We start from the raw sequence: 27,901 nt of genomic DNA on the forward strand, positions 1-27,901 counted from the left end.
TATATGTTACTGACTCACAAAATGTACTTTCAAAAACTTCTGAAACAATTTTTTTGAAATTTATTTCTAAAAGTCACAGAGACAAAACTTTAAAAGTGACACATTATACTAAGGATACATGCGTGAGCAAAAAAAAAAAAAAAAAAAAAAAAAAAAAGCATGGGAATACAAAAATAAACATAGTAAACTTTTAATGAATACAGTATCTTGGATACAAGTAGAATACCACTAGGTAAGAACTGTATTTACCTTAGAAGTCTATGATAGTATGGATTGAGATAAATGAAGGTTTAGGACAGTCACTTCACTATTCACAAGTTAATCAGTGCTGACCAGAAACTAAAGCAATTTATTTCAGGCTAAGATATTCAATCAAATTATAGGATGAATCTTCTATTTAATGAATATGTTTTAAGGTGATTTGTACTCATTTAAAGTCAGTTGGGGCAAGTCAAACCACAGAGAGCCCTCACAAAGACTAAGCACCAAATGACGAAATGTTTGTGGCTTTCGTTTTGGGCCACTTTAAATTTTATTTTGTTTAAATGTGTTTTCCATTAACATTCACATACAAATTCTTTCAGGCAAAAGTTTTAACATGGAACTTTCTGCTTGGAGATCTTGCCAACTTTTACTTACAACAGTTTTTAAGCAATGAATACTTCAGAAAAATCCCAAGCTGATACTTAATTGGTTACAATTGTAAGATGCAGAGCTTTTTCTTTAAAGTTTTCTGGTCCCCCAAAATCAGTAGGGCCAAATGCATTAACTGGAAGTAGCATTTGTTTAAAAAAAAAAAAAAAGTTTTAAAGATGATAATGAATAAAATAACTATTTAGGCTCTCATACACAATCTTTCTAAATTTTCACCCTGTAGGAAATAATTACAATGTCTTTCAGGCTTGCTATATGCCCCACAGAATTAAAACAAAACAAAACAAAACAACAACAACAAGGAATTTAACATTTCAACAAGCTAGTAACTATTTACTGTAAGCATATAGTGAAATTCTGGAAGACATACTACCATACTTCAAGAAAACACTATTAACAGGTAAGCATGTGTTGAAGAAGGCAGTTTATAAATGAAACATTACAAATCTTATGTTTATGCATACAACTTATAAAATAGAAAAAAAACTGCTATTTTTCCAATAGTATAGCATCACACTAACACTATATAGTTAAGATTGAAAGCTTCTGTACACATGTCCATTACACCTTCATGGCAGCATACACCTTAGACATTTTCGTTTGTTATCCAACATATGCCAACCATGGCTTCACGGATTTGTACCAGTTTGAGCAGGCTAAAGCAATCATTCTGCCTTACCTATTGAACTATGAGACAAAGTTAACCAGTTTCAGGGAACAAAAAGTTTCATAATCAGTAAACAAACATCTTAAACCTCCACAACAGGATGGAAAATGCTTCTAAGGACATGATATGATCCTAATAGGAGGAAGAATTATGCCCCTAGATATATATATGTGGGAATAGTTAGGAGCCTGGAGAAATACATGAACACATATGGGACCTAAACGATCATCAAATCAATAATAACTACTAGAAACTCAAATGTGAATTATTGGTTTTTCTTGTGCAACATCATCCAGTTTACTGCTTAGGACTACTCAAAACTGTTCTGCCACTATGTGTTTGCTGTTAGTGCAAATTAATATTAAAATAGGGAGCAGTCTGAATCACATGGAATTTTGAAAAATTAGAATGATTGTATATCTAACCTTATTTTTGTATTCTGAAAATGCTATAAAACTCAATTATTTTCCTAGCTTCTTAGATATTCTACCATCTTAGTTAATTCAAAAGAAACATGGTTGCCTGCAAATTCTTTACTAGGGGAAGTAAAAGCAAAGTATATTTTGGTTATGTTTTGCTGCTGGTCTCCTCATGTATGTGCTTTAGCAATGACAGCACTACTCCAGGCATTAATTGTGCTACTTTACATAACTAAACGTGAGAAAAACTCAAATTTTGCCGAGCAATTTTTTTTTTTTCTTGGTGGCAGGCTTATTTTAAAATGAAAACAACACAAAAACTAACATAAAATCTAAAAATCAGATGGGCACTTTGACAACCCGAACTAGGAACTTAAGTCTGTAAAAGAAACTTAAGACATGGAAAGCTGTTTCTGAAAAACATAACCTTCTTACTCACTTTGGTTTTTTTTTTTTTTTCAAATGAAGATTTGTGGCAAAATGACCTCAAAGATAACTCCAAGTCACATAGGGCATTCATGTTAGTGCTTTGTAATAGAAATATTTCATGAGTATTTTAAACTTAAACGTTTTCAAGAAATTTGTTTTTTTTTTAAAGCTCTAGTCCAAGTCTTCAGCTGTTTAGTTTTTAAAAAATATAATTTGGGTCTCCAATGGAGAGGATATAACTTACAGGATAAGTGAGGTTCGCAGAGATCATTTCCTGAACATGGTTGACCTTTAATAGGACTGATTATTTCCTCACCCAAACAGTTATGCAGGATACTGCCAGATCTCCCACTACAAAAATCTTGCCAGTCTTTCTAGACAATTGTTTACCATCCATGTTTAAAAACCTTGCACCACCAGAGGCAAAAGCGCATAAAAGTGAAAGTAAGTTAACTCGGTTCTATTTACCTAGTCTTATAAATCATATGGAAACATTAATGTATAGAAAGTAATTTCCTTATTATCTGATCTGTCAGCCAAAAGCTAATTACTAGTCTTCTGTAAAAACAGGAAACTCAATCATAAAATGTCTATGTTTAAATAAAAATGCCAATCTTTAAATCTTTTAACATCAAGACATTGGGAAAAAAAAAAGCTTGCAAGTTCAAGATGATGCTTGAAATGAAAGCTATGGTTAAAAAAATTTGTTTATAGTAAGAGACTAAAATCATGTCACTGCAAAATTCCCCATGGCTTTTGGCACTGACATTAAAAGAACGATTTTAGTCTTTTGGTCACTTGAAGCTGCTACTAATACAATAAGCCTTTCAAAAGGGTGAAAAAAAGACAGTGAGGAACTGAAGGATAGATAAGGTAACTACATCATATACAAGCATAGTTTGAAATAAAGACAGTCATTTCTGCAAGGGATCTGAAGATAGAACAGTTTCCCACCATCCCTTCCTTTTTGAAGAGGATCCTCTAATCAGAAATAATTCCTTTAAGTTACTGTGAGTGGTGTTGCCTGGCAGCAGCTTCAATTTCCTAGGCTAGTGTTCAATCCAAGTAATTAAGTAATTTCACAAGGAATAATCATATATGGCAACAGGGTAAAAAAGCAGGGCAGTTCTTCCATGCACAAACATTTCAGGAGAAAAACCATCAATTTTAAAGATAACCATCAGGTTTCAGGTATCCTAGCACACTCTAAACCCTAAGTTTTGCTTTACACCATTGGTGACTAAAATTAACAGTAAGTTTTGCAGTGAGGTTTTTTTTTTTTGTTTTTTGTTTTTTGCCTGCAACTATATACACATTGCAAAACTATTCTGCATCACATGATTTTAAATGAAATAAATATAAAAATGAACCACACAATCAACACATAACTTTAATACTCCACATTTATCTTGATCACAATGGTGGTAACCTCCTTGTCAACAATCTTGGGAGTTGAGGAGCTGATTCTCATTCTCATATCCATCAGGCAGGTATGCTCTCCTCAGCTGGTCTGACTTAGGTATGGAGCCTCCATTCTTCACATGGCGAGACAGGAAAGCACGGACTGCTGGGTGATCAGCTTTCTCGAGTGGGATGTTGGCTTCCAGGCACATTTTCACAAAGTCCTGGATAACACTGACTTTCTCTGTTTGCGCAGTACTGTTGCACTGAAGGGATGCAGTTAGGGGCCTCTGCTTCTTTCTCACGTTCTGCTCTTCAAATTCGGCCTTCCTCTTGGTATGAGTCTTTGACTTAAGGTGGTCACTAATGGCAGACTTGCGAACATGATTCAGAACCACATTGCAAGAAGTGCAGAAGAGTTTTCCTCCATCTTCGTGCAGCTCACCTCCAAACTCAGTGACTCGATCCAGGGGAGTCACATACAAAGCAGTCTTAGAACGGTTTCGGGCAGGTGGTGCTGTCACTACAAATCTTTCCATTCTGACTCTGAATAAGGTTCTTCAGAGACAAGAGAAACAAAGATAAGTGTTATAACAACAATTCATTCAGGAAGTAATTAACAAACAAAAGACAGGTATGAGTATTTTAAGATTTAAAGATTTCAGAAAACTTAATTCAAATTAATAGACTGTGTCTATTAACTCTTAACTTACCTGAAAATATGTAAGGGAAGGCAAAACCAGAGCAAATTACTAGTAACAATCAGGTCCATTCCTTGAATTTGATGAAATTCAAATAAATTAGAATTATGAAAAAAGAACTTCCAACTATTCCAGATGTCACTATCTTTTAGGAAAACCTGATCTGATGCCAATATTTAGGGTATCAATTATATTACTCTCATTCAACTTAGATGTGTATTGAAGTTTAAAAGAGCTTCTTTTCCCATCACAGTTTTGGGGCAACTGATTTTAGGAACACAATTGTAGGGAATTATGTACAAAGTCTGTTCAAACAGGTGGGCCACTAAACTGGCTTATTTCTATATGAAGATGGATGTAATGTCCAAAACTGTTCGGAAAAAACAAAAAGTAAAAACCAAGAAAGAACACAGACCAGCTGCAATTAATAGCAGCAACAAGGACATTAAATTTTAAAGCCAAAATACAGAGCTCAAAGTAAGTCATGTTTTAAAAAGTTTATTTATTTGAGAGAGACCGAGCACAAGTGGGGGAGGGGCAGAGAGAGTGGGAGAGCGAGAATCTCAAGCAGGCTCTGGGCTGTCAGCACAGAGCCCAACATGGGGCTCAACCCCTTGAAAGGCAAGATCATGACCTGAGTTGAAATCAAGAGTCAGACACTCAACTGACTGAGCCACCCAGGTGCCCCAGTCATATTTTAATGCAAATATACCTCCACTGAGTTTTATAAAGGTGATGATCAAGATATGCAAATGCTTTTTCTAATACTTGTTTCCTCTTTTTACCATTAAAAATACCTTTGTTAATTATTTGTTTTACCTATTAACTAGTAAGTTAGCACAAATCTAAAAAGTTAACATAGTGCCTAGTATATGATAGGTGCTCAATCACAATTCGATGGAAAGTAAATGATTATCTTTGTTATTTTTCTGAATCTTTAACTCAGGAGTGGCATGATAATTTATTAATTTATCCTAATAACAAATTTTTATGATTATTACCAAAATCATGACGTTACTTCTATGGACACTGAAAAATTGAGATACCAAACAAATATTTTCAGTGACAACCATTTGTTCTCTGGAGCTATTCCTTCGGACTAAGCTCTTACATTAACCTATATATAACAAATTAAAAAATCAGCAATAATGAAGTTATTCCCTTAACCCATACTAGAGAATTCATAGCTGGGTTATATGAAATCTCTCTCAAAAGACCTCTAAATTGCTAATATATGTGTTATGTATGACACCTGTGGACATAAATTCAGAAAGGTAACATTTCACAGAAATTCTGGAAAATATGATAAAGTTTAGATTTTAATAGATTTAATTGTTTTCTTTCCATTAAAAAAATTGTTTAATGCTGGACTCTCATGTGTCAAATTTTGTTAGACTACAGGTTTTTAATGGCATACAAGACAGATATGATTCCTGCCCTACAAAATAGTAGTGAATTACTATTACACATTTTTGTACTTTAATAGTTTCTTTCTTTTTTCTTTTGTTTTTTTTTCCCCCCCTCTTAAGTAGGCTTCACATCCTGCTCGGAGCCCAACACAGCGCTTGAACTCACCACCCTGAGATCAAGAGTTCGATGTTCAACTGACTGAGCCAACCAGGCGCCCCAATGGTAGTGTTTTTACTCTTACAGCAAATCAGTCCCAAATATGATTAATGGTTCTAGGCTAGTAATGAAAAACATTAAGTATCTGTGCCCAGGAATGCTTAAATTTTTCAATGAGAAAAGTCCTCTGTCTTTAAATATTTGGATTTCAAACTTTAAAACAATAAACATGTTCATTATTCTTTGAAGCATAAAATGCTCCATCATTTGTGCTAATGTTAAAGGCCTATACATTCCAAAGACTTGTAACTTTCAAAAAGTCTGTTTGTGTTACTGCAGAGGCAAATATCCACCCAGTAGAGGATGCCCGACTTTACAGACCTGAATAACAAGTGTTTTCAACAAAAGGTAACGATATTTTAAACGAGGAAGTTAAAAAGTTAGCCAATAAAAGAGAAGCAAATTATTTACTAGATCGAAATAAAACTCGTAAGTTTTCAAGTTTAAATGTTTACCCGGTCAGTTTCCAGTTTTTTCGTCTTGATACTTAGCAGTGAATGGTCTCCAGAGCAAAACCAGAGACGATGGAAATCCTGGAACTTTCGTTTGTTCAAACCCGGAGATGCTTTCAAATCAGTTTTTCAACAAGTGGTGATGGGGAAATAGTTTCTGGGCTTGCACCCTATTTTCCCTGCGGTGCCGGGAAGTCATGCCTTTACTGTAAAACATGAAAAACAAATGGAAAGAAAAAATGGGGGAGGGGGAGGGAAGAAGGGTAGATAAAAAGACGAACAACACAGCCACCACGCAGGTGTCTTTGAAATCGCTCCCTTTAGGTAACTTCACCCAAATCCGGATCCAAACGTTTACCTCAACACCTCCACACTCCTCAACCCAGTCCTTTCTCAGTTGTCTGCCCCGCTTTGCACCTCCTCGCGCGCCCCAGGCCCGAGGGTTCGGGAGGGGGAGGGAAAGGCGGGGCGCGGGACGTTCCCGGCGTCTAGACTCCCTCCTCCCGCGCCAAGCTCAGCACGCTGGCGCCCCACAACCCTTGCCCCGCTAGCTGGGCAGGGCCGAGACCCAGCCGCCGGCCGTGGGCCCGGGAACTCGACAGCAGAGTTGGCGGCAGTCTCAGGGGAGGAGGCGGCAGGCGCCTGGCGGAGGCGTCCGCTGTCAGGCTTCCCGTCTCCTCCCTCTTCCTCCCGCCGACAACGGCGCCCCGGCCCCGCCCCCGGCTCCCGCTTCAGGACGGAAGGCCCCGGGCCCAAAGCCCGCACCAACGGCCGGGCCCACCCTCGGCCTCCCTAGTTCCTCGGTACCGTAGGATCGGGGCCGCCGATAGGGGAAGTGGACGAGACCCGGCCGGAAAGGAAAGGAGGAAGAAGAAAAAAAGGAGCCAGGGGGTGAAGGAGGAGGAAAACCCGCCGCCGCCGCCGCCGCCGTCGTCGCCGCCGTTGCCCGATCGAGCCCCGCGGCGGCCGCCGTGTCCCCCGCCGCGCCCCGTCCTCTTGCGCCGCCTACGGCAAAGCTCGTAGGCGGTCCCCAGCAACCGCCGAGCAGCATTGACCAACGGACCGCAAGTCTATCAAACAGACGGCTGATTCGGCCAATGGGAGTGGAAGGGTGGGCATGTGTGTGATTGGCAACTTGATATATCCAATGAAAACTGGGGGCGTGGGTGGGCGGAGCCGGAAGTAGAGCCAGCCGAGAGGCCCCTGTCCGGCTCGGGCGGAGGGAAGGGGGAGGGAACTAGAGGAGGAGGAGGTTAGCCGAGGCAGCTACAGCGGCGGCGGCGTAGGGGCTGGTACGCGCTGGGCGGCGAGAGCCTCATGGCGGAGGAAGAGAGCGATCAAGAGGCCGAACGCCTCGGAGAAGAGCTCGTGGCCATTGTGGAGTCCCCGCCAGGCCCTGTTGGGCTCAGAGCTGCGGGTGACGGCAGAGGTGGCGCTGGCAGCGGCAGCTGCGGTGTCGGCGGCTTTGGGATCAGCAGTCGGGATTACTGCCGACGCTTCTGTCAGGTGAGGCGCCCGTCGGCCGCCCGGACTTGTCACCCGGGTCCTGGGCCTCCCTGCTTTTCCTGGCCTTTTCGTTCTCGAATCAGGGCTATGTCCGGTGTCCGCTCTACCAGCCCAACAAGGAGAGAGAGTGAAGCTCCCTCCTCCACCTATCCGGCTTGGGGTGGGGGGCAGGGAGCGGGACTGGGATGACCCGCGGGTTTAGGGTTGCTGAGAAAGTGAGTTTGTCAGGGGTTGGAAGGGCTGGAGAGAAGGGGGGTCAGCTGGCAGGAAAACTGTGTACTGACATGCCTCCTCTGCTCCAAACAGACCCCTTTCTGCCCGAGGGTCCCGCCTTCTTGGGTTTCCTACCCTGTTCCTTCTCACCTCATTTGGAATCTCTGGCAACATTTCCTGCCTTCCCTTCTCCGCCCCTTGCCCCCCGTATTCTCCCCTTTTTCGGAGATGGGAGGCGTGCCATCTCTCTACCGCCCCCTCTCCTGTCATCGCCACCCCTCCCCCTCTGCTAGGGTCTCCTGTCATCCCCTCACGAGATCCCACTGGGCCATTTCTCCAGTTGGTTTTAGGCGCTGACCCACTGTTAGTTACTTTTTTGGGAGGTGGGGTTAAGGCAGTGTGATTGTCATCTTTCCTTTTCTTACCCCGGTTCCGCGACACACGTAGTTTGTTTTTTAATGAGCTGTTGATAGAGAAAGTAGTTTTCCTTAAACTATTGCTCCGATTACCTCACCACCCCCATCATGTTTTAAATTACAATGTATTTTATGTAGCCTGTAAAATACAGTGTCTAAACAGTGACGGTAAATTATTTACTTGGTCGTCTGCCACTACGATTTGATGTAGTTGAAAGTGTTTGACTGTAATCAAATATTATAGCAAGAAAGTACTTGTCTAGGGGTAAAATTTGTGTAATTTACACTCACTTCTACGTGTATTTATACTTTAAATATTTCGTTCTCATTCACCATACTCTTGCGAATTGGATTTTTTTTTTTTATTCCTTTAACACTCCATTCCCTTGTTTTATTTGTTTATTATCTTACAGTATAGGGTTTGAATCATGGCTCCACCACTTCCTAGTCTTGTTACCTTGTAACCTAAGTAACCTACTGGTTACTTAATCTCTCTGTGCCTTAGTTTCCTCTTCAGTCAAATAGGAAGAGTAATTAAATGGGTGAATATGTAAAGGGTTTGCATCTTTTACATGTTAATTGAAGGTAGCTATTAATTTCATCTTGGTAACAAGTAGGAATGAAGTTAACCAGCGGTGGGCATTGTATTTGCTGAAATTTGATGTTATGCCTTTCCAGGCATTGAAAGAAAACGGATGGATTGACCTTTTCAGTTAAGTTTTTAATGGTTTAAGTTGTTTTCGACTCCCACCTCCCACCTCTATAGATAAATTGGTTTGAAGGTGGAAATTGTCTTGGGATGAAGTGTGTCAGTTTTCTTTGACATTGCTCTTTGGTGACTTTCTTGGAAGTATATGTTTGCATATGTTTTGGTATTGGCATTCACTGGATTTAGAGGCTCAGTGTCTTTACAGTACATATCTTCTTATTGTGTATTTTACGTGTAGAAACCATGTTATCAGTATACTTTGCATCTATGGGAATTTTAAACTTCCAAAAATTAGGTTACAGTTGATTTTTTAAATACATTCACGGGCAGAAAGGGTTTTTTTCATTTTTTTTCTATGTTTTGCTTTTTATATTTTTAATGAGCGACTTGGTTTTGGTTACATTTAGCTTTGTGCATTTACTTGATCAGATAATTGTTAATTGCTGTAGCACTTAAAATTTTGAGGGCCAGAACATTTTTGTAGAACTTTTAACTATTCTTCTTCTGTATCTTGAAATCGGTTTTAAGAACAAATGAATAAATTTGGCCTGGGAAATACAGCATCCGAACAGTGACAGTAAATTATTTTAAGAACAAATGAAGTTGATGGTTCTATAAAAGTTCGCTGCCTTCTAAATATCCAGGAAAGTAAATTAAACAGGAAGTACTTAACGAACCTTTATTTTATATTGCTAAATTATGAGTTAAGTTAAACTGACATACTTTCATGTTACCAACTTTTACCTGAAACCTCATTACATATTTTATAGTACTCTAGATTACCAGTAGATTTATTCCTGGGTTCTTGTCCTATTTCCACCTTCCAGGTGAGCTTTGTAAAGTCTTTTTTACATTAAAACTTTAAGATGGAATAAAAGATTATCTGTCTTAAGTTGAATTTTATCCATTGATTAATATAATCTAGTATAGTAGTTCTGTTTCATTTGCCAGTAAAGGAAACAGTGGATCATATAATCTAATTCCCAAAGATTTTCTTTTTAAGCATTTGGTTTTCTAATAGTCACTAAGGATAATATGAAGTAATTTATATTCATTAGATTACTTAATCATGGGTAATCTGCAAAATGCATAATATGCACTTGGGTGGGTGTCGGTTAACATACATGAATTAGGGACACCTGGGTGGTTCAGTTGGTTGGGTGTCCAGCTTTGGCTCAGGTCATGATCTCATGGTTTGTGGGTTCGAGCCCCATATCAGGCTCTGCAGTGACAACTCAAGCCTGAAGCCTGCTTTGGATTTTGTGTGTGTGTGTGTGTGTGTGTGTCTGCCCCTCCTCCTCTTGTGCACGTGCTCTCTCCCTCTCTCTCTCTCTCTCTCAAAAATAAATAAGCATTAAAAAATAATTTAAAAAATACATGAATTATACACAGACGGTTCTGGCATTGAAAAGAAAGGCTTCGACTTATCTTCCTCATTTTAGAGAGAAATATGAATCAAAATTTCTTGGCAGTTAGTTGTGTGGGTGAAGGGAGAGAGGAAGGAACACTTCAAGAGAGGTTCTTGTATCTTTTACCATAGGGAGAAGTAAAACAGAAGACAGAGGTGATATAAAGTGGTAATAATTATGCCTACACTCAGTGCAGTTGATGATATACTTTTCTGTTTGAGAAACAATACAAGTAATTGTAAAATCTCAGATTAAGGGAATAGCCCCTCAGCTTTCAGCTAGTTTTTGAGGTGATAGATTTGAGAGATTGAAAGTGTTGGTTTCCAAATAGTTACCTGGTGTAGTGTTGGACTAACTGCCCCTATCACATCCTCCCTTGGCTCTTATTAGTAGACCCTGAGCAAATGCTTAAATAGAATTGGCTTGTAACTGATATTTAATTTGCTTTTAGGATGAAAGGAGGGGGAGAATAATTTTTATTGAGGGCCTGCTAACTCTTAAGGCCTTCATATTGGTTTTATTACACAAGTTACATAGTTGAAATTGAGGCTTGAACAAGTTAACTTATTTTCAGTTCTAGTAGGAGGGTGAATTGGGATTTGAACCCAGCCTTCAATTTCTCTTGAAATCACAAATAAATCTTCAAATAATTATAAAATGATTTTTTTTTTTTTTTTTTTGGCAAGTGGCGCAAAGGGGAAAAGTAGTTACCGGAAGTACTCTGGGAATCATGGGTGAAAAGTTGTAAAAGTCCTCTTTAGTGTCACAGTATAAAAAATACTTGAAGAAACAGTCAGATAATTATTTCTCTGACTTGTTTGGTATTGTGAACTATTTCTCCAATGCCTGAAGGTTGTAATAATTCAGCTTACCTTGTTGGCTAGATATATTGAAATGTTTTCATCGAAAACTGTATACTAACAAGTTAAGAACTTTCTTAGTTTAGTGCCAGAATGAATATAGTGAGTGATAAAGAAGTCTTTCTGGAAACACATTGATATGTTGACTAACATAGACTTTTAAATTGTTTTTTACTACAGTAGAGTTAATAGCCATCCCATGAGGATGTCATGAGTATAAAAGGAGTGAATGAACCTGAAGTCCTCAGTACTATACCTAGCACATAGTTAAGATTAAATAGATAGAAGCTATTAATATTTCTCTCCTGCAAAATCCTCTGAAGGTTTAAGAGGGACATTAGAGATAATCTAATCTGTAAGTCACTTATAGTTTATATCCCACAATAAAATTTAGAGAAAATTTGGGAATGTTACAGTTCTAAAATTCTGTTATTTAACTAGAAGATCCTGATGAAATATTAAATGATGTGCAAAAACAACAGCATTTTCTCAGAGATTTTGTTTCCTTCAGCGGACATTTGGCAAAGACAATATTTTTGATTATCTTAATTGGGGGGTTGCTACTGGTGTATTGTGGGTAGAGGCCAGGGAGGGTGTTGAACATCTTAAAATGCACAGAGCAGCCCAGCAACAAAGAATTATCTGGCTCAAAATATCAGTAGTGCCTAAATTGAGAAACCCCACTATACCTTTACTTTGGAACTCACTGGATACTTTACATCTGTATTACTGATACAAATGGCAAAAAAGTATTCAGTGATCCTTAAGAAAATTTTAACAACTACTGTGTACTGGGCACTTGAATAGGTACCCAAGAGACAATGTAACAGATAAAAAGGATTTGCCTCATGGTTTAAACATTGTTACTTTAGAGAAATTAAAAATTTAATTGTATTTGGAAAACATAATCTTGATTTCTTAGTCTTAATATAGAATTTACATAGTATTTATAGTTCTTTAGTAGTTTCTTAGGGTGTAAGAATGCATTATTAACAATTCTTGCTATTAATTGGAATTATTTTTAATTTACTTTTAATTTTTATAAGTGTTTTATATGTATTTATTTTAAAACATCATACAGGACTTGAATATCAGGAATTGCATTTTGCTGATAATAGAGACTTGACTTGAATACCTTAAACAGTTGTATACATTTCTTTTTTTTTTTATGTGAAAAGTCTTGAATGGGTAGTATAGGAATGATATAGTAGCTTTATGATCATTGTACCATCATTTGCTCTTTCTTATCGGTCGTCCTTGTCTTATCTCACATTTGCTTCATGACCCAAGATAGTTGCTGGAGTCCCAGTCATCACATCTGGGTTCTAAGTAGCAGGAACAGGGGTAAACCAAACATATATTGCCCAAATCCTACTCAGTGACTTTCATTTTCATCTTGTTAGGTATCTCCATCTGGAAAAAATGCTAGGAATTTTCTTTTCTTTTTTCTTTTTTTTTTTTTTTTTTTTTTTTGTATCATTTTTCCTGATAAACACAGGTCTGTGATTTTGTTAGCAAGAAAGAAAACAAGAATAGGTATTAGAGAGGCAACCAGTCCCCGCCCCCCCGGTTTATCATAAAAAGCAGCATATACTGTCCCTTTCTTAACCCACACATTTCCCAAAGGCAATCAGTTGCAACTCTTTTATAGCTCTTATGATCTTTACCTCCATGTTTATAAATATTTTTTTTTTTCCTAGTTGTAGATATGATCAGTTAGCCAGCCTACTTGATGGAGGAGATGGGGAATACCTTACCATCTCACTGTTCAGTTTGTACACTTTGAATTTACCACTCCTCCCCTTTTTTCTATATCCACTTCCCTACCCTCTAACCCCTTCCTCCTCTGCCCTATTACTTCTAAGTCTCCTATAGTTTAGCCTTTCCAGAGAATCTGGAGTTTACATTGATTTAGTAGAGGAAGGGATCTTGGGGAGACTCCATGGGTCTGTTTTTCATTGTACTTTCACCTCCACTTTTAGAGATATGTGGTGTTTGACATTCCTGAGATTTTCTGGTGTTCTTCAGTACAAATTAGCTTGTTCCCAAATTCCCTTCCCCCTTTCTAAATAATAGCTATCTAAATCTTGTCATCTCTCCCTTTTCATTGTTTTTTTCCTTGTGAGTTAAGCTCTTTTGAAACAAAAATATTTTTACTGTTATTTCAGTGGAGTTTTCAAATGGGAGCAGAAATAAATGTGTGTTCAATCTGCCACATTTAACTAGAAGTCTCAAATTAGTTTTTCAGCTCAGCAAAGAATAATAGACATGATGAAAAGGAAAAGAACTGAAACTAATTCATAGTGATTTATTTACTTTTGAAAAAGAGTATCCTACTTCGTGATATACTCTGTAGTGAATATTCAGAGCTAGAAAAAATTTCATCACACAAATTTACTTTGTTCCTTTTGGCAAAATAATTTTTTTATTACTAAATTGCAAATTAAAATTTTAGCTTTTCAAAGATAGTTTTCAAAATTTGGCACATTTGGGATATTTCCAGTGTTCATAAAGGGTGAATTCCATAGAAACATTAATTTATTATAATTAGTATCATATTAATATATTACATTACATACATTATATTACATTAGTATAATTATAACTTATTATAATTTATAACTTAGGGTTATAAGTTAGTTGATTAGTTGATCTCAGTTAGTTGTTGTTGCTGTTGTTGTTTAATGTGTTTTAGGTTGGTTTTCAGAATTGAATGGTACTAATTTTTCCTTAACATTACAATATTGAAAATAACCTTAATGAGCAGTTAGGGGAGTTGTTACATATAGTAGAATCCTATGTCCTCCCAACAGTCATGTTTTTAAAGAATATTTATTCATATGAAAACTGTTTGTTGTATAATAACTACTGAAAAAAACACAGGAAGCAGGTAATGTCACTTCTGTATATAAAAAAGACTGAAAAAGAAATATATCAAATTGTTAATGGTGGATAATTTCTTAGTGATAAGTTTATAGCTGAATTTGATTATTTTCTTTACACTTATTTATTTTTTATATTTTCTTAGTTAAACCAACTACCTTTATAATCAGAGGAAAAATAAAGTATAAAAAACACATTTTGGGGCTCCTGGATGACTCCGTTACTCCCCGACTCTTGATTTCAGTTTAGGTCGTGTTCTCACAGTTTGTGAGATCAAGCCTTACAGTGGGAGCTGTGCTGAGTGTGGAGCCTGCTTGGGATTCTCTCTCTCCCTCTGTCTCTGCCCCTCCTCTGCTCATGCTCTCGCTCTCTCCCGAAATAAATAAATGAACATTAAAAAGTCCACATTTTATTTTTTTCTCTTTCTACCTCTGTATCTTATTTTCTGTAAATAAATGCACTAAATGCCAGATTAATTAAGTATAATGAAATTCAACTCCTTGGTTCCTAAAAGTATGTGCATTTTTTAAAAAAATGAATTGGTTAAGTGAACTTATGAAGGTCATTTTAGGTAAACCAATGAGACTCTAAATTTAAATAACTTCTTTATACACAGTCTTACACTAAAAGTATGTCCATACTGCTTTCTAATAACCATCATCAGTCATACTGGCTTCAAAAAATTGATCTCCATTTTAATTTTGTAGATAAAATGGTAGAAGAAAATATTTTTAAATGAAGTTTATTGCTGTTAAGTTTTTTAATGATACCATCGTTTTGCAGTTCTGCCAAACAGAAGTGAGGTACCAGTTGTACTATTATTGTTGGCACTGAATCTTTGTTTTCCTGCCAAAAAGTGTTAAACTATACCTTAGCAATTACAAACAAAAGCAAAAAGAATTTTAAATTAAATTTAATAAAGCTATGGCAAAATCTGTGTCTGGAAAGTTATTTCAAAAAACCAATGTGATCAGTAAAATATGGTGAATTGGTATACCATTTTAAATGTATACTAATATGTAATGGTAAGGATATTAGGACATTTGAAATCTGAGGTAATTTATTTGACTAAATACAGATCCTACTTATGTTATAAATCATTTATGGTAGTACCTGCTCTACACTGGAGAGTATTTTTAAGTTCCGTAATTTCTAATAAATCTGGTACTAGATAGGTAACCTTTAGCTTTCATGTAATATGTATCACATTGATTCCTGAGCTCCCTATTTCTCTGACAGGTCAGTTCATTGTTTCACCAGTGTACTCTATTCAGTATGGATCTGTTCCCTAGTATGAGACCCAATCAGTGTCACCTGGTTAGAGCCATGGTGGAATACTGGTGGCAAACTAAACATGAGAGGAGGTCAGTCTGTATAATTCGTTACACAAGACCTTAAAGTCCAGCACAGTGACACTCTGTGCAAGCACTCAGGACACTCAACTCTCCAAACAGTGGTGAATATGAAAATAGCTAAAAGGCTTTCCTTTTAGGCTGTAGGGAAAAGAGTCATTGATATTATAGTCGAAGCTTGTCAGTTATAGAAGGCACTGGATATATAGTAGTAAGCAAACAGTCATTGTCCATGTTTTTGTGTACAGTTATCACTTTGATAAGTTCTATGAAGTACGGGTATTCAATACTATAAAGCAGAGGCCTACAAGAGACTTGCCTATTTTTGGATTCTTGGGCAAGTTGAAGTCCGCTGAGATTCTTTGTTTTGTTTAGTTTGAACGTGTTGAATTTAAAATGCCTTTTCTCATCCAATGAGAGATCTTAAAGATACCTGGATTTACAGAATCCAGAGTGCAGAAATGAGGTCTGATCATCTTAGCAGTGTGAATGGATGGCATTTGAAGCCATGTGTATGTATAAGCTAACATAAGGAGATAATATGGAGTGGGAAAAGAAGGGGACTTAGAAATGAATCTTCAGTGACTACACAGTACAGTTGCCTGGTAGAAAAGATTGAGTCTTCAAATGAAGTCTGAGGAAGAGTAAAGAGGTTGGAGAAAACCAAGTAACTATGGTATCACAGAAATCAAGGGTAGAGAATGTTTCAGGATAGAGTGAATGGTGCTTGACATTGAAAGCCATTGAGATCCAACCATTCAGTTAACATGGAGGTCTTTGGTGACTTTAAGCAGAGCTGTTCTGATGTAGTGATGGAAGTAGGAATCCGACTGGAGTAGTTTGAGGAGTGAGAGGCAAAGAAAGAGAGACAGTAAGTATAGATAACTTTTAAAGGAGAAGGAAAGATAGGTAGAAGGTGGAGAGCTTATAGATTAAAGCTGAGGATTTAAAAAAAATAAACTGGTGAGAATTTGGCATGTTTAAAATCTGATAAAAATGATTAATTTGAAAGGAAGAGGTAAATCTACAAAAGAAAGAAGGGATAATCTATAAAATAAGATTCCAAAAAGAGAAGGAAAGATAAGATTCAAAACACAAATGTAGGGGTTGCTTTATATAGGAGTTTTGGGGTAGCAGGAGAGTTCATCTGTTTAGAGTACGTGGCGCTGGTTGGAGATTTAATGTGAATGGAGTTCTAAAGCGGTAGCTTCTTAGAGATGTGGGTAGAATTTACTGACCTACAGAACCATTTGAGTTTGCTGATTATGAATGTAGAGTAACCACTAGTCTGTACTTTTGTTCAGCATTGCTTACCTGTGTAGGTGAAGGCATGGAGAACATGATTAGTTATATTCATTCAGGGTTAAGTGATATTTTATAATTGATCAGTTAATTAACTTTGAGAAAGCGGGAGACAGGCTCATTTTCTGGCTCCATTTGTGGTAAAACATGGTACAGAGACGTGAAAAGAGGAGAGAGAGAGGGAAGAGAAGTAGTTATGTCTGTACAGTAGCCCCCTTTATCTGCAGTTTTGTTTTGCGATTTCAGTTACCTGAGGTTAGCTGTGGTCCCGAAGCAGATGCTCCTTCTTTTGGTATACTGTCAAAAGGTCATGAGTAGCCTAACACTATGTCACGTTGCTTATGTCATTTACCTCACTTCATCTCATGATGTAGGCATTTTATCATTTCACATCATCATTAGAAGGGTGAGCACACTACAATAAGATATTTTTGAGAGAGAGAACGAGAGATCACATTCTCATGTTAGAGGGAATTGTTATAATTGTTCTACATTATAATTAGTTATTGTTGTTAATGTCTTACTGTGCCTAACTATGAATTAAACTTTATCTTAAGAGGGGAGCCTGGGTGGCCCAGTTGGTTAAGCCTCCGACTTAAGCTCCGATCATGATCTCACGGTTTGTGAGTTGGAGCCCTGCATCGAGCTCTGTGCTGACAGCTTGGAGCCTGCAGCCTGCTTCTGATTCTGTGCCTCCCTCTCCTGCCCCTCCCTGGCTCATGCTCTGTCTCTCTCTCTTTTTCAAAAATAAATAAACATTAAAAATAAAAAAACTTTATCATAGATATTTATGTATAGGAAGAAACATAGTATTTATAGGGTTTGTTGTACTATATGTGGTTTCAAGTATCTACTGGGGATCTTGGAATGTATCTCCCAAGGATAAGGTGGGGGGACTACTGTAGATATGAATAGGTGCACAGTGTTGCTGTATATACCACAAAAATTTGTGTGGAGATATATATATATATATATATATATATATATATATATATATATATATATATAATGTCCCTATGAAATGTGTACACAGTTTTTAAATTTTTATTTATTTTTAAAATTTATTATTATTTTTAAGTTTATTTAGTTTGAGAGAGAGGATGGGTGTGTGCATGCATGAAGGAGGAACAGAGAAAGAGGGAGAGAGAGAATCCCAAGCAGGCTCCCCTCTCACAGCACAGAGTCCAACATGGGGCACAATCTCAGCAACCATGAGATCATGACTGGAGCTGAAGCCAAGAGTCAGACGCTTAGCTGACTGAGCCACCTAGGAGCCCCTTATTTTTATTTTTTAAAATATATTTAAAAAAATATTTTATTTTAGAGAGAGAGTGTGAGCAGGGGAGAGGGCAGAGGTGGGGAGAAAGAGAATCTTAAGCAGGCTCCATGCTCAATGCACAGCCCAGCATGGGGCTCCATCCCATGACCCTGGGATCATGACTTGAGCTGAAATCAAGAGTCAGAACCTCAACTGAATGAGTCACCAGGTGCCCCTACATAATTTGTTTGTCTGTTTGTTTAGGGAGAGAGAGAGTGAGAGTGTGAGAGTGAGCAGGGGAGGGGCAGAGTGAGTGAGCAAGAGAGAGAAGGAGAGAGGGAGGGAAGGAGAATGTCAAGCAGGCTCCAAGTTGTCAGCGCAGAGCCCATTGTGGGGTTCCATCTCATGCCTGTGAGATCAGGACCTGAAATGATAGCAAGAGTCAGAGGCTTAACTGACTGAGTCACCCAGGTACTACCTTACACGGTTTATTAATATATATTTCTATAACTAGAGTTTACTAAAATTAACCATTGTCTATTTTAAAGTTGAAATGTTCTAAATACTCATTAATCACTATCATCACTGATGTGTGTGTATTTTTAATATCTGAATGATTTATTTTATTGGAATGCTCTCTATATGTATACATAAGTCATATATTGAGTGTTTTCCAAGTATTAGATACTGTGATAAGTCATTTTACTTTTTTTTCTTTTTTTTTTTTTATCACTTAATCCACTACCCTACAGATTATTTGCCATTGTTCCTTTTACAGATCAGGAAACTAAGACCAAGAGATATTAAATGGCTTGACTAAGTCACTGTGTATAACTAGTATGTGGTCATTGGATTCGAATCTGGCCAGCCTGTCAAGAGCCTGTGTACTTTGTTATTTCAGTATACACATACATTATATTGTACCTAGGAATATGCATTTGGTATTTATTGTAGCATATGTATTTGGTAAAGCAGTTATGGACTGAGTAGAAATAGTGATTCAAAAAGACTCAAGGCAGCAGAAAGTAAAGATGTTCATGAATGTAAAAGAGAGGAAAAAAAAATTAAACTTAAGCTATCAGAAGCTTTCTTTAAGAAGTGATTCTTGGAGGCTCAATTGGTTAAGCTCTTGACTTCAGCCCAGGTTATGATCTTACATTTTCATGAAATCCAGCCCCACATGGGGCTCTGTGCTGACAGCATGGAGCCTTCTTGGGATTCTCCCTCTTTTCTCTGTGCCTCCCCTGGTCACACTCTGTCTCTCTCAAAATAAATAAATAAACTGAAAAAAATAAAAGTGATTCTCAACCTTTTTAGATTTTCCTCCCAGCCCACCTAAATGGGATATACCTCTCTTAGAAGCAGTGGCTCATTATAGTGTTTATTCTTAAAATGCAAGTTATGATGATTACAAACCAGTAGAAGTTATTTTGTGTTACTGTGTTTTGAAGGCAGGAGAGTATGGAATATGTTTTAGATATTTATCTTAAATGATTAATTTTTAAAAAGTATGTATTTAGGGGGGAGGGGCAGAGAGAAGGGGACAGAGGATCCGAAGCAGGCTCTACGCTGATAGGCTGACAGCAGCAAACCCATGCAGGGCTCGAACTCCCGAACCCAACTGTGAGATCATGACCTGAACTAAAGTCGGACGCTCAACCCACTGAGCCACCCAGGTGCCCCATAAATGATTAAATTTTAAGGTTTCTTACTCTCCATATTACTTACATAGAACCTTAAGTATGTGAAAATCTTACTAATCCAGGGTACAGTGGATATTCGTTTTCAGATTTTGTTATCTATCCTTTTACCATGACTTGAAACTTGCCCAAAGGTTTCTCAGGTAAAAGTAAAGTCTGAAATTTAGATTCCATGCTCATGAAGGAGTAGTGGAACAGATAACATTTTCAGCTGGTGGGAGTAAATATCATCACAACCATTCTCATCAAAATATATTACAAACATTAAAAATAACTTTTACTTTTTGGCTTAGTAATTTTCCTTAATGCATTCATTTTTGAGGAAATATAAATTTGGATGTAAAGCTATTCATCATAGCATTAATTATAATTAAAGAAAGGAATGAATTGAAAATGGAAAAGTAAGCAGAACATTTAAAATCATTGAAAACTTTTCAAACCTTTGTAAACTAAAATATTATTCAGGATTAATAAATGATGTGTTTGATGATTATGTAATGACTTAGGAAGATATAATAAAAACTAGGTGGAAAAATTGCCATCAGGATTACACAGTTTGAATGTAGGCTGGTGCAGTCTTCACTGTGCTCACATGTGGATTGTAGAGAAGGAAAGTGTGGTGAAGATAAATCACATGAGCTGCTTCATTAGAAATAGAATTTTTTTTGATGATCATATATATGAGCCATTCATATACTTCAGAATGTCTATGAACTCTGAAATTATTTGCAAAAAGTTGTATTTGCCATTTCTTTGGTAGCAGGTCTAAATTTCTTTTTTATCCAGATTCTCTTAAGAATTTCAAAAACTTGCTAAAAAAAGCAAAAAACCCAACAACAATCCAAACATGCTGAAAGGTTATGAACTTTTGCTGTAAGCCATTGTGACACATGCAGTGTTGCCTGTTTTTATAAATAAAACTTTATTGGAGTATGTGCCTTCATTTCTACATTTTCTGTGACTACTTTTATGATACAACAGTAGGATTGACTGGTTGGGATTAGAGAATGTATATGGTCCATAAGCTGCTTTTTGGCTCTTTAAGAAAAACTATGTCAGCCCCTGTCCTAGATTCTCATTTATTCTTTGCAACAACCCTGTGAGATAGGTACTATTTTTGTCTTCATTTTATGAATAGTGCAGCTGAGACTCAGAGAGGTTAAGCAACTAACCCCAAGTCACACAGCTTGAAGGGAAATATACCAAGATGTTAACAGTGGTTATATGTGGGCAGTACAATGATGGATGATGTTTTCGTATATTATCCAAATTTACTATAGTGAGCATACATAACTTATAATCAAGAGGGGAGAAAGTTCTAAAAAAGAAATTAGGTAGAACTAAGTTATAAGAATCTTAAAACTCATTCTTTTTCATTACTTTGATTTCCTATGTGTCATCCAGTGTTTGTATACTTAGAGTGGATATGCAATTTTTGCTTCCCTTCTAGGCACTTAACTCTTACTATGCAGCCCCTTCTTAATTCTTCTTGATTTTATGAAAAAAAATAAATTCTTGGTTTTAGTTTCTTAATTTTCTGTATTAACTAAAGTTATTTTGTTCTTAAAGTCTTGATATACTTTGTTCTCTCTTATATTCTGAAGTTACCTTCAACTGCTGAGTACTTATAACTTAATAGGTGCTTATAAAATGCGTAACGTGTCTGTCCAATAGTATGTAACTTTTTCTTTATATCAGTTAATTGAATTCTCTTTATTTTAGGCATAGATCTAGATATGTAAAGTGCCATGAAAGTGTTGTAGAAAGTATTCCTAAAAGAAAAAATTGGCTGTGACTGTGAAAAGCTTCATCCTACTGATTTTAGGGGATTTAGGGAGGAAAAGGTCATAACCCCTGCCTTCAAGGAACTGAATCATCTGGTAAGGGAGAAAAGACGTATCTGACTACTGCATGTACTGTTATGACCTTGATTCAAACCACAGTCATCTTTTCCCTGGATTATTTTATCTCCCTGCTTCTACTTTTTCTGTTTGTTCTCCACACAGCCAAAGTGATCCTTTTCAAGATGTGAGAGTGAGATCTCTTCTAAACTTTCCGTGCTTTTCTATCTCAGAATCAAACCCCAAATTCTTACCGTGGACTATAGTGCTTCATGATCAGGCCCTTGTCTAGCTCTTTGACTAGTCTCCTAAGACTCTTTGCCTCCACTAGTTACCTTCAGCTACACTAGCATTTTTGCCCTTCCTTCAGCTTGAATAAGTATGCTCCTGCCCTTGGCCTTTGCATTTAGCTTTTGTTTCATTGGCCAGAGACACTTTTTATTTGGATATGAATATGGTTTTCTCTAAGACCCTGTTCAGTGTCCTTTATAAGAGAGATGGAGGCCTTCCCTGAACACCCCAGATAAAGTGTAAAGTAGCATCCCACTTCTGGCGTTCTTTTTCCTTTACTTTGTGTTTTATTTTCCAGGGAATTTAACACTATCTAACATACATTTGTTTACCAATTTTCCTTCCACTAAAAATGAGAGTATTAGGATACGTGGTACACAGTAGGCATTCAGTAAGTTTAGAATAAATGAATGAGTAAATAAAAATAAACCTGAAACAGGGAAATGGTGGTTAGTGCAATAAACACTATGTATGTTAAGTCCTCTACAAGTTCATGTGGAGAAATGACTTCTAATAGTCATCCTTTGGGAAAGTTTTAGTGAGTAACATTTGAACTGAGTCTCAGTACTGAAAATTGTTAGTATTGGGGTGCCTGGGTGGCTCGGTTGAGCGTCTGACTCTTGGTTTTGGCTCAGGTCATGATCCCAGGGTCATGTGATCGAGCCCCAAATTGGGCTGCGAGCCGAACGTGAGTCTGCTTAAGAGTCTCTGTCTCTCCCTAGGCACCTGGGTGGCTCAGTTGGTTTAGCGCCTGACTTTGACTCAGGTCATGATCTTACTGTCTGACAGTTCGAGCCCTGTGTCAGCTCTATGCTGACAGCTCAGAGCCTGGGGCCTGCTTCAAATTGACTAGCACCCTCTCTCTCTGCTCTTCCCCCCGCTTGCACTCTCTCTCTGTCTCTGTCTCTCTCTCTCTCTGTCAAAAATAAACATTAAAAAAAAAAAAAAAAAAAAAAGATTGTCTCCCATCCTCTTCCCCTTTCCCCTGCTGGTGCACTCTCTCTCTTTCCAAAATAAAAAAAAAAAAAGAAAGAATAAAAAATAAAAATAAATAAAAAGAATTGTTAGTATTAAATGTAGACATGAAAAAGGAAGTGGTATGAGTAGGAGAAATTATAAGTAGAGCAGATAATTTGTGAAAAGTAGATTTATGAATGGGGTAGTTAATTCTGTGTAGAGCTGTGGTTCTTAAAAGTGTGATTTCTCAGACCAACAGGAATGTGAACACTATTAGCAATGCAAATTCTCGGCCCCACCCAGACCTACAGAATCTTGAAATTTGGGCTGGGGTGCAGCAGTCTGTGTTTTTCACAAGCCTTCCAGATGATTCTGATGCATACTAAAGTTTGAGAACCACTGGACCAGAACATGACATTCAGAAAAGTATTGATACATATTAATATTGGAAAAATGGATTGGTCTAGATCTTGGTTTAGGAATTTGAATTTTGTGGGAAGATCTGTAGGTTTAAGGGCAAAACAGTACATTATTAACCTTAAAATACTGTTTTAAAACACTCGCAAAGGTAATGAATCAAAGCCTAGACAAAAGGAAGCTAGTGGAGTATTTCGGAAAAGGAGTAATTAAGTGCCCGACTGGATAGTGGCAATGAAAATGGAGAGACAGAACAGTTTCAGAAAATACGGAAATAAAGAATTTAGCATGTGGTTAAATGTGGAGACAGGAACAAAGAATTTTATGAATTTGCATTGGGTTTCTAGTTGAAACGTCTGGAATATGATGAATGAAAGGAATGAAAGGAATATGATGGTAATACTAACAGTAAATGGTAGAGGAGCAATTAAGGGATCTAAATGAACAGTGAAGTTTGAGTTTTGGGTTTGAAGAGATAGTGCATTCTAAAAAAAAGGAACAGAAATTGTTAATCACTAGTCACAATGGACATTTTTATTAATGTTCAGGATACACATTCCCATTTAAAAACAATGCATTTTTAGGTAACCAATGATACAGATGATACAGAACTCATAATTTCTTTTCTCTTTTTAGCAATACTTCAGTACTTGGAATAAAGGTTTTTTAATAGAGGAGACTTCTGTATTTGAGAGTTAACTTACCTATGTATGTTTTTAAGTTTAAAATTTCAGGTTTTAATGTCAACAAAAATAATGTATCAAATTGATCAAATGAATTGTCTCCGATTATCAAGTTCACAAAGAGAAATTAAATTCTAGAGTCCAAAGAGGGTAGGATCCCAAAATCTTCCTTTCCCAGAGTATTGCTTAATTAGAGCAAGTGGGTCTCTATGGTTAGAACTGGGGCGGTTTTCAGGAGCTACAGCTTGGATTGTCTTCCTTTGTGAGTAGCTTTTTTCACACCTCCCAATTTCTCTTGTGTATTAACTTTTTAAAGAATCCAGAAGGTCAGTAGGGCAAAAATTTATTACTCTATCCAATCTAACACCCATTACATTTACAACAGTTATTCTTTTAACTTAGAACATAGTCCAGTTGACTCACGTTACTTTTGCCAGTAGGCTTTGGTGCTATCACAGGGAAGATGGGTACACAGAAAACAGGGTATCAAGTCAATTTTGGTTTCAAATCACTAGGGTGCCAGTTAGTTCTGCCAACTGCCAGAGTCTATTTGTACCTAAGTTTTACTAGGAAAATTCATCAAGTGGTAATAGTGCCGCTGTACGTTTACCATATTTTGGGTGGCAGTGAGAGACTTAATCTAAACATTTCTACTTCCTGCCTTGCAAAGTTTGCAAATTCTGTGGATAGCAGCATTGGGCACTAGGTTGTACTTAAAGTTTCCTCCTTTAGATTTTTTTCATATTAAAAGCTTTTAATTTCCATTACTTCTGTGTAGTCGTGGTACTCCTGTGCTGTAATCAGTGTGCGTTCTGTTGGGTGGCACAGCTTCTATACTGTCTTGTAAATAGTGTGTCACTTACTTGTGTGCAAAGTTCAAAGCACCATCTCCACAAAGCCCCAGCCCTGCAATCTCCAGAGCCCCAGAGTTCTATCCTTGTGTCTGGATTTCTTTGTCCCCAACCTTGTGCCAAGACATTTTTAGTCCTATGCTACCTTGGCTGTTGCTTTTTCCCTGAAATTCTTAGGCTTCTTGAGCTAAAACCGTAAAAGCATTCCTGTTGTGCCCCATATTTGTATTATTTGGATGATAATCATAAACAGGTACCTGAAATGAAGCTGCTTTGATGTTTCTGATGGCTGTGCTCATAGGAGCCCAGTGAAGACAGTATCTCTTTTTTGCCACTTGCTCCTCTAGACCTTTTCTTTACTCTGCTTTTTAACTGTTCTGGGCCTTGTATAATTTGTTCTACTTCACTGGCAGTGTAAACATCCTCTTTTGTCACATTCCTTTCAGCAATAGTATGTTACACCATTTTAGATAAACAGCTGTTTTTTGTTTTTGTTTTTGTTTACATTTTAGCCTATTCTTATGTTAGCCTCTCTTGTCTTCCTTTTCCTTTCTCTTTGCCTTTGGGCCCAGGTGTTAATATTCTGCAGTTACCTCTTGTAAGGTCTCCCATAATGTAACAGATGAAAAGTCAAGGAATTCTGAGTTCATTAAAAAGCATTCATTATCAAACAGATTTTGCCCCCTCTCATCTCCCTGACTTAAGAAAATTGTATCAGCTCAACCTCAGACCTAGGACTGACCTCTTTGTTTTTCTTCAGTGTTGCTTTTCCTTATTTACTTCCTCATGCCTAACTTTAAGTTCCTGGGGCACTTTGTTTTGTGCCACCATGTCATACTATATATTACCTTTCATCATAACTAGTAATTTGAAATGCCCATTAAGGGGCGCCTGGGTGGCTCAGTCGGTTAAGCGGCCGACTTCAGCTCAGGTCATGATCTCGTGGTCCGTGGGTTCAAGCCCCGCATCAGGCTCTGTGCTGACCGCTCAGAGCCTGGAGCCTGTTTCGGATTCTGTGTCTCCCTCTCTCTCTGACCCTCCCCCGTTCATGCTCTGCCTCTCTCTGTCTTAAAAATAAATAAATGTTAAAAAAAAAAAAAAAATCGAAATGCCCATTAAATGCTTCAGGTATTTTCAGGTAATCTCCCAGCTTTTTTTTTTTTTTTTTTTAATCTTCAAATCTGTACAGATTTTATGTTACTTATATAATAATTTTCAAGGTGTGTTTTCCACTTGCTCTTATTATGGACTTTCAATTTCTTTAAAAGAGTATCTTGCCCTGGTTGGATTTCCAGTCTGGTCCACTGTGAGATTTCCATCCAAAGTTACCTTCTATCCCTCTGTTGCATACCTTTGGAACTAGTCACCCTTTCTTTCTAATGAGGAACAACTAAAATATCCTTTCCCCCCTTAATTCCACCTTTAAGAGTACATAGTTCTGGTAAATATGTATTTCCTTTTTATTTTTTCCTACCTAATCTTGATTCTTTTTTGTTGTTGTTTGTTTGTTTGTTTATTTATTTATTTACATCCAGGTTCGTTAGCATATAGTGCAATAATGATTTCAGGGGTAGAGATTCCAGTGAGTCATGTATAACACCCAGGGCTCATCCCAACAAAGTGTCTTTTTAATGCCCCCTTACCCATGTAGCCCATCCCCCACCCACAACCCCTCCAACAACCCTCAGTTTGTTCTCTGTATTTAAAAGTCTCTTATATGGGGCGCCTGGGTGGCTCAGTCGGTTGAGCGTCCGACTTCAGCTTAGGTCACGATCTTGCGGTCCGTGAGTTTGAGCCCCGCGTCAGGCTCTGGGATGGCCCAGAGCCTGGAGCCTACTTCCAATTCTGTGTCTCCCTCTCTCTCTGCCCCTCCCCCGTTCATGCTCTGTCTCTCTCTCTCTCAAAAATAAATAAATGTTAAAAAAAAAAAAAATTAATAAAAGTCTCTTATGTTTTGTCCCCCTCCCTGTTTTTATATTATTTTTCTTCCCTTCCCTTATGTTCATCTATTTTGTATCTTAAATTCTACATATGAGTGAAGTCATATGATATTTGTCTTTCTCTGACTAATTTCGCTTAGCATAATACCCTCCAGTTCCATCCACATTGTTGCAAATGGAAAGATTTCATTCTTTTTGATCGCCGAGTATTACTCCATTGTATATATATACCACATTTTCTTTATCCATTCATCCATCGATGGACATTTGGGCTCTTTCTATACTTTGGCTATTGAAGGTAGTGCTACTATAAGCATTGGTGTGCATGTGCCCCTTCAAAACAGCATACCTGTATCCCTTAGATAAATATCTAGTAGTGCAATTGCTGCGTCGCAGGGTGGTTCTATTTTTAATTTTTTGAGGAACTTCCATACTGTTTTCCAGAGTGGCTGCACCAATTTGCATTCCCACCAGCAGTGCAAGAGATCCTCTTTCTCCACATCCTCACCAACATCTGTTCTTGCCTGAGTTGTTAACTTTGGCCATTCTGACTGGTGTGAGGTGGTATTTCATTGTGTTTTTAATGTGTACTTCCCTGATGATAAGTGATGTTGAGCCTTTTTTTCATATGCCAGTTGGCCATCTGGATGTCTTCTTTGGAGAAGTGTCTATTCACATCTTGTGCCCATTTCTTCACTGGATTATTTGTTTTTTGGGGTATTGAGTTTGATCAGTTCTTTATAGCTGTAACCCCTTATCTGATATGCCATTTGCAAATATCTTCTCCCATCTGGTTGCATTTTGTTGATTGTTTCCTTCTCTGCAGAAGCTTTCTATCTTGATGAGGTCCCAATAGTTCATTTTTGTTTTTGTTTCCCCTGCCTCCAGAGACATGTTGAGTAAGAAGAACTTGCTGCGGCCAAAGTCAAAGAGGTTTTTGCCTGCTTTCTCCTCGAGGATTTTG

At 37.5% G+C, this 27,901-nt stretch overlaps 2 protein-coding genes across 4 annotated transcripts in view; one reads left to right on the top strand and one right to left on the bottom strand.

Moving 5' to 3' along the window:
• Positions 1-495: 495 nt before the first annotated feature.
• CGGBP1 (CGG triplet repeat binding protein 1) lies at positions 496-7,313 on the bottom strand. Of its 2 annotated transcripts, none has more exons than XM_060640237.3 (3): positions 7,157-7,313; positions 6,353-6,555; positions 496-4,128 (listed from the first exon to the last, which is right to left on the bottom strand). In XM_060640237.3, exon 3 carries the CDS (start codon positions 4,107-4,109, stop codon positions 3,606-3,608), a length of 504 nt encoding a protein of 167 aa, XP_060496220.1. In that variant the 5' UTR covers positions 4,110-4,128; positions 6,353-6,555; positions 7,157-7,313; the 3' UTR covers positions 496-3,605. The 2 variants fall into 2 exon arrangements, with proteins under 2 accessions (XP_060496220.1, XP_060496221.1); XM_060640238.3 differs by lacking the exon at positions 7,157-7,313 and adding an exon at positions 6,708-7,043.
• A 3-nt stretch (positions 7,314-7,316) lies between these two features.
• Positions 7,317-27,901, top strand: part of ZNF654 (zinc finger protein 654) — a 93,599-nt gene continuing 73,014 nt past the window's right edge. For both annotated transcript variants that reach the window (XM_060640222.3, XM_060640221.3), the window contains exon 1: positions 7,317-7,855. In XM_060640222.3, coding sequence (XP_060496205.1) covers positions 7,667-7,855 — 189 coding nt within the window. In that variant the 5' untranslated portion in view covers positions 7,317-7,666. The remainder of the gene's footprint in view (positions 7,856-27,901) is intronic.

Source organism: Panthera onca, chromosome C2, assembly GCF_046562875.1.
Source record: "Panthera onca isolate mPanOnc1 chromosome C2, mPanOnc1 haplotype 2, whole genome shotgun sequence".
In the NCBI taxonomy this organism is placed as follows: Eukaryota; Metazoa; Chordata; class Mammalia; order Carnivora; family Felidae; genus Panthera; species Panthera onca.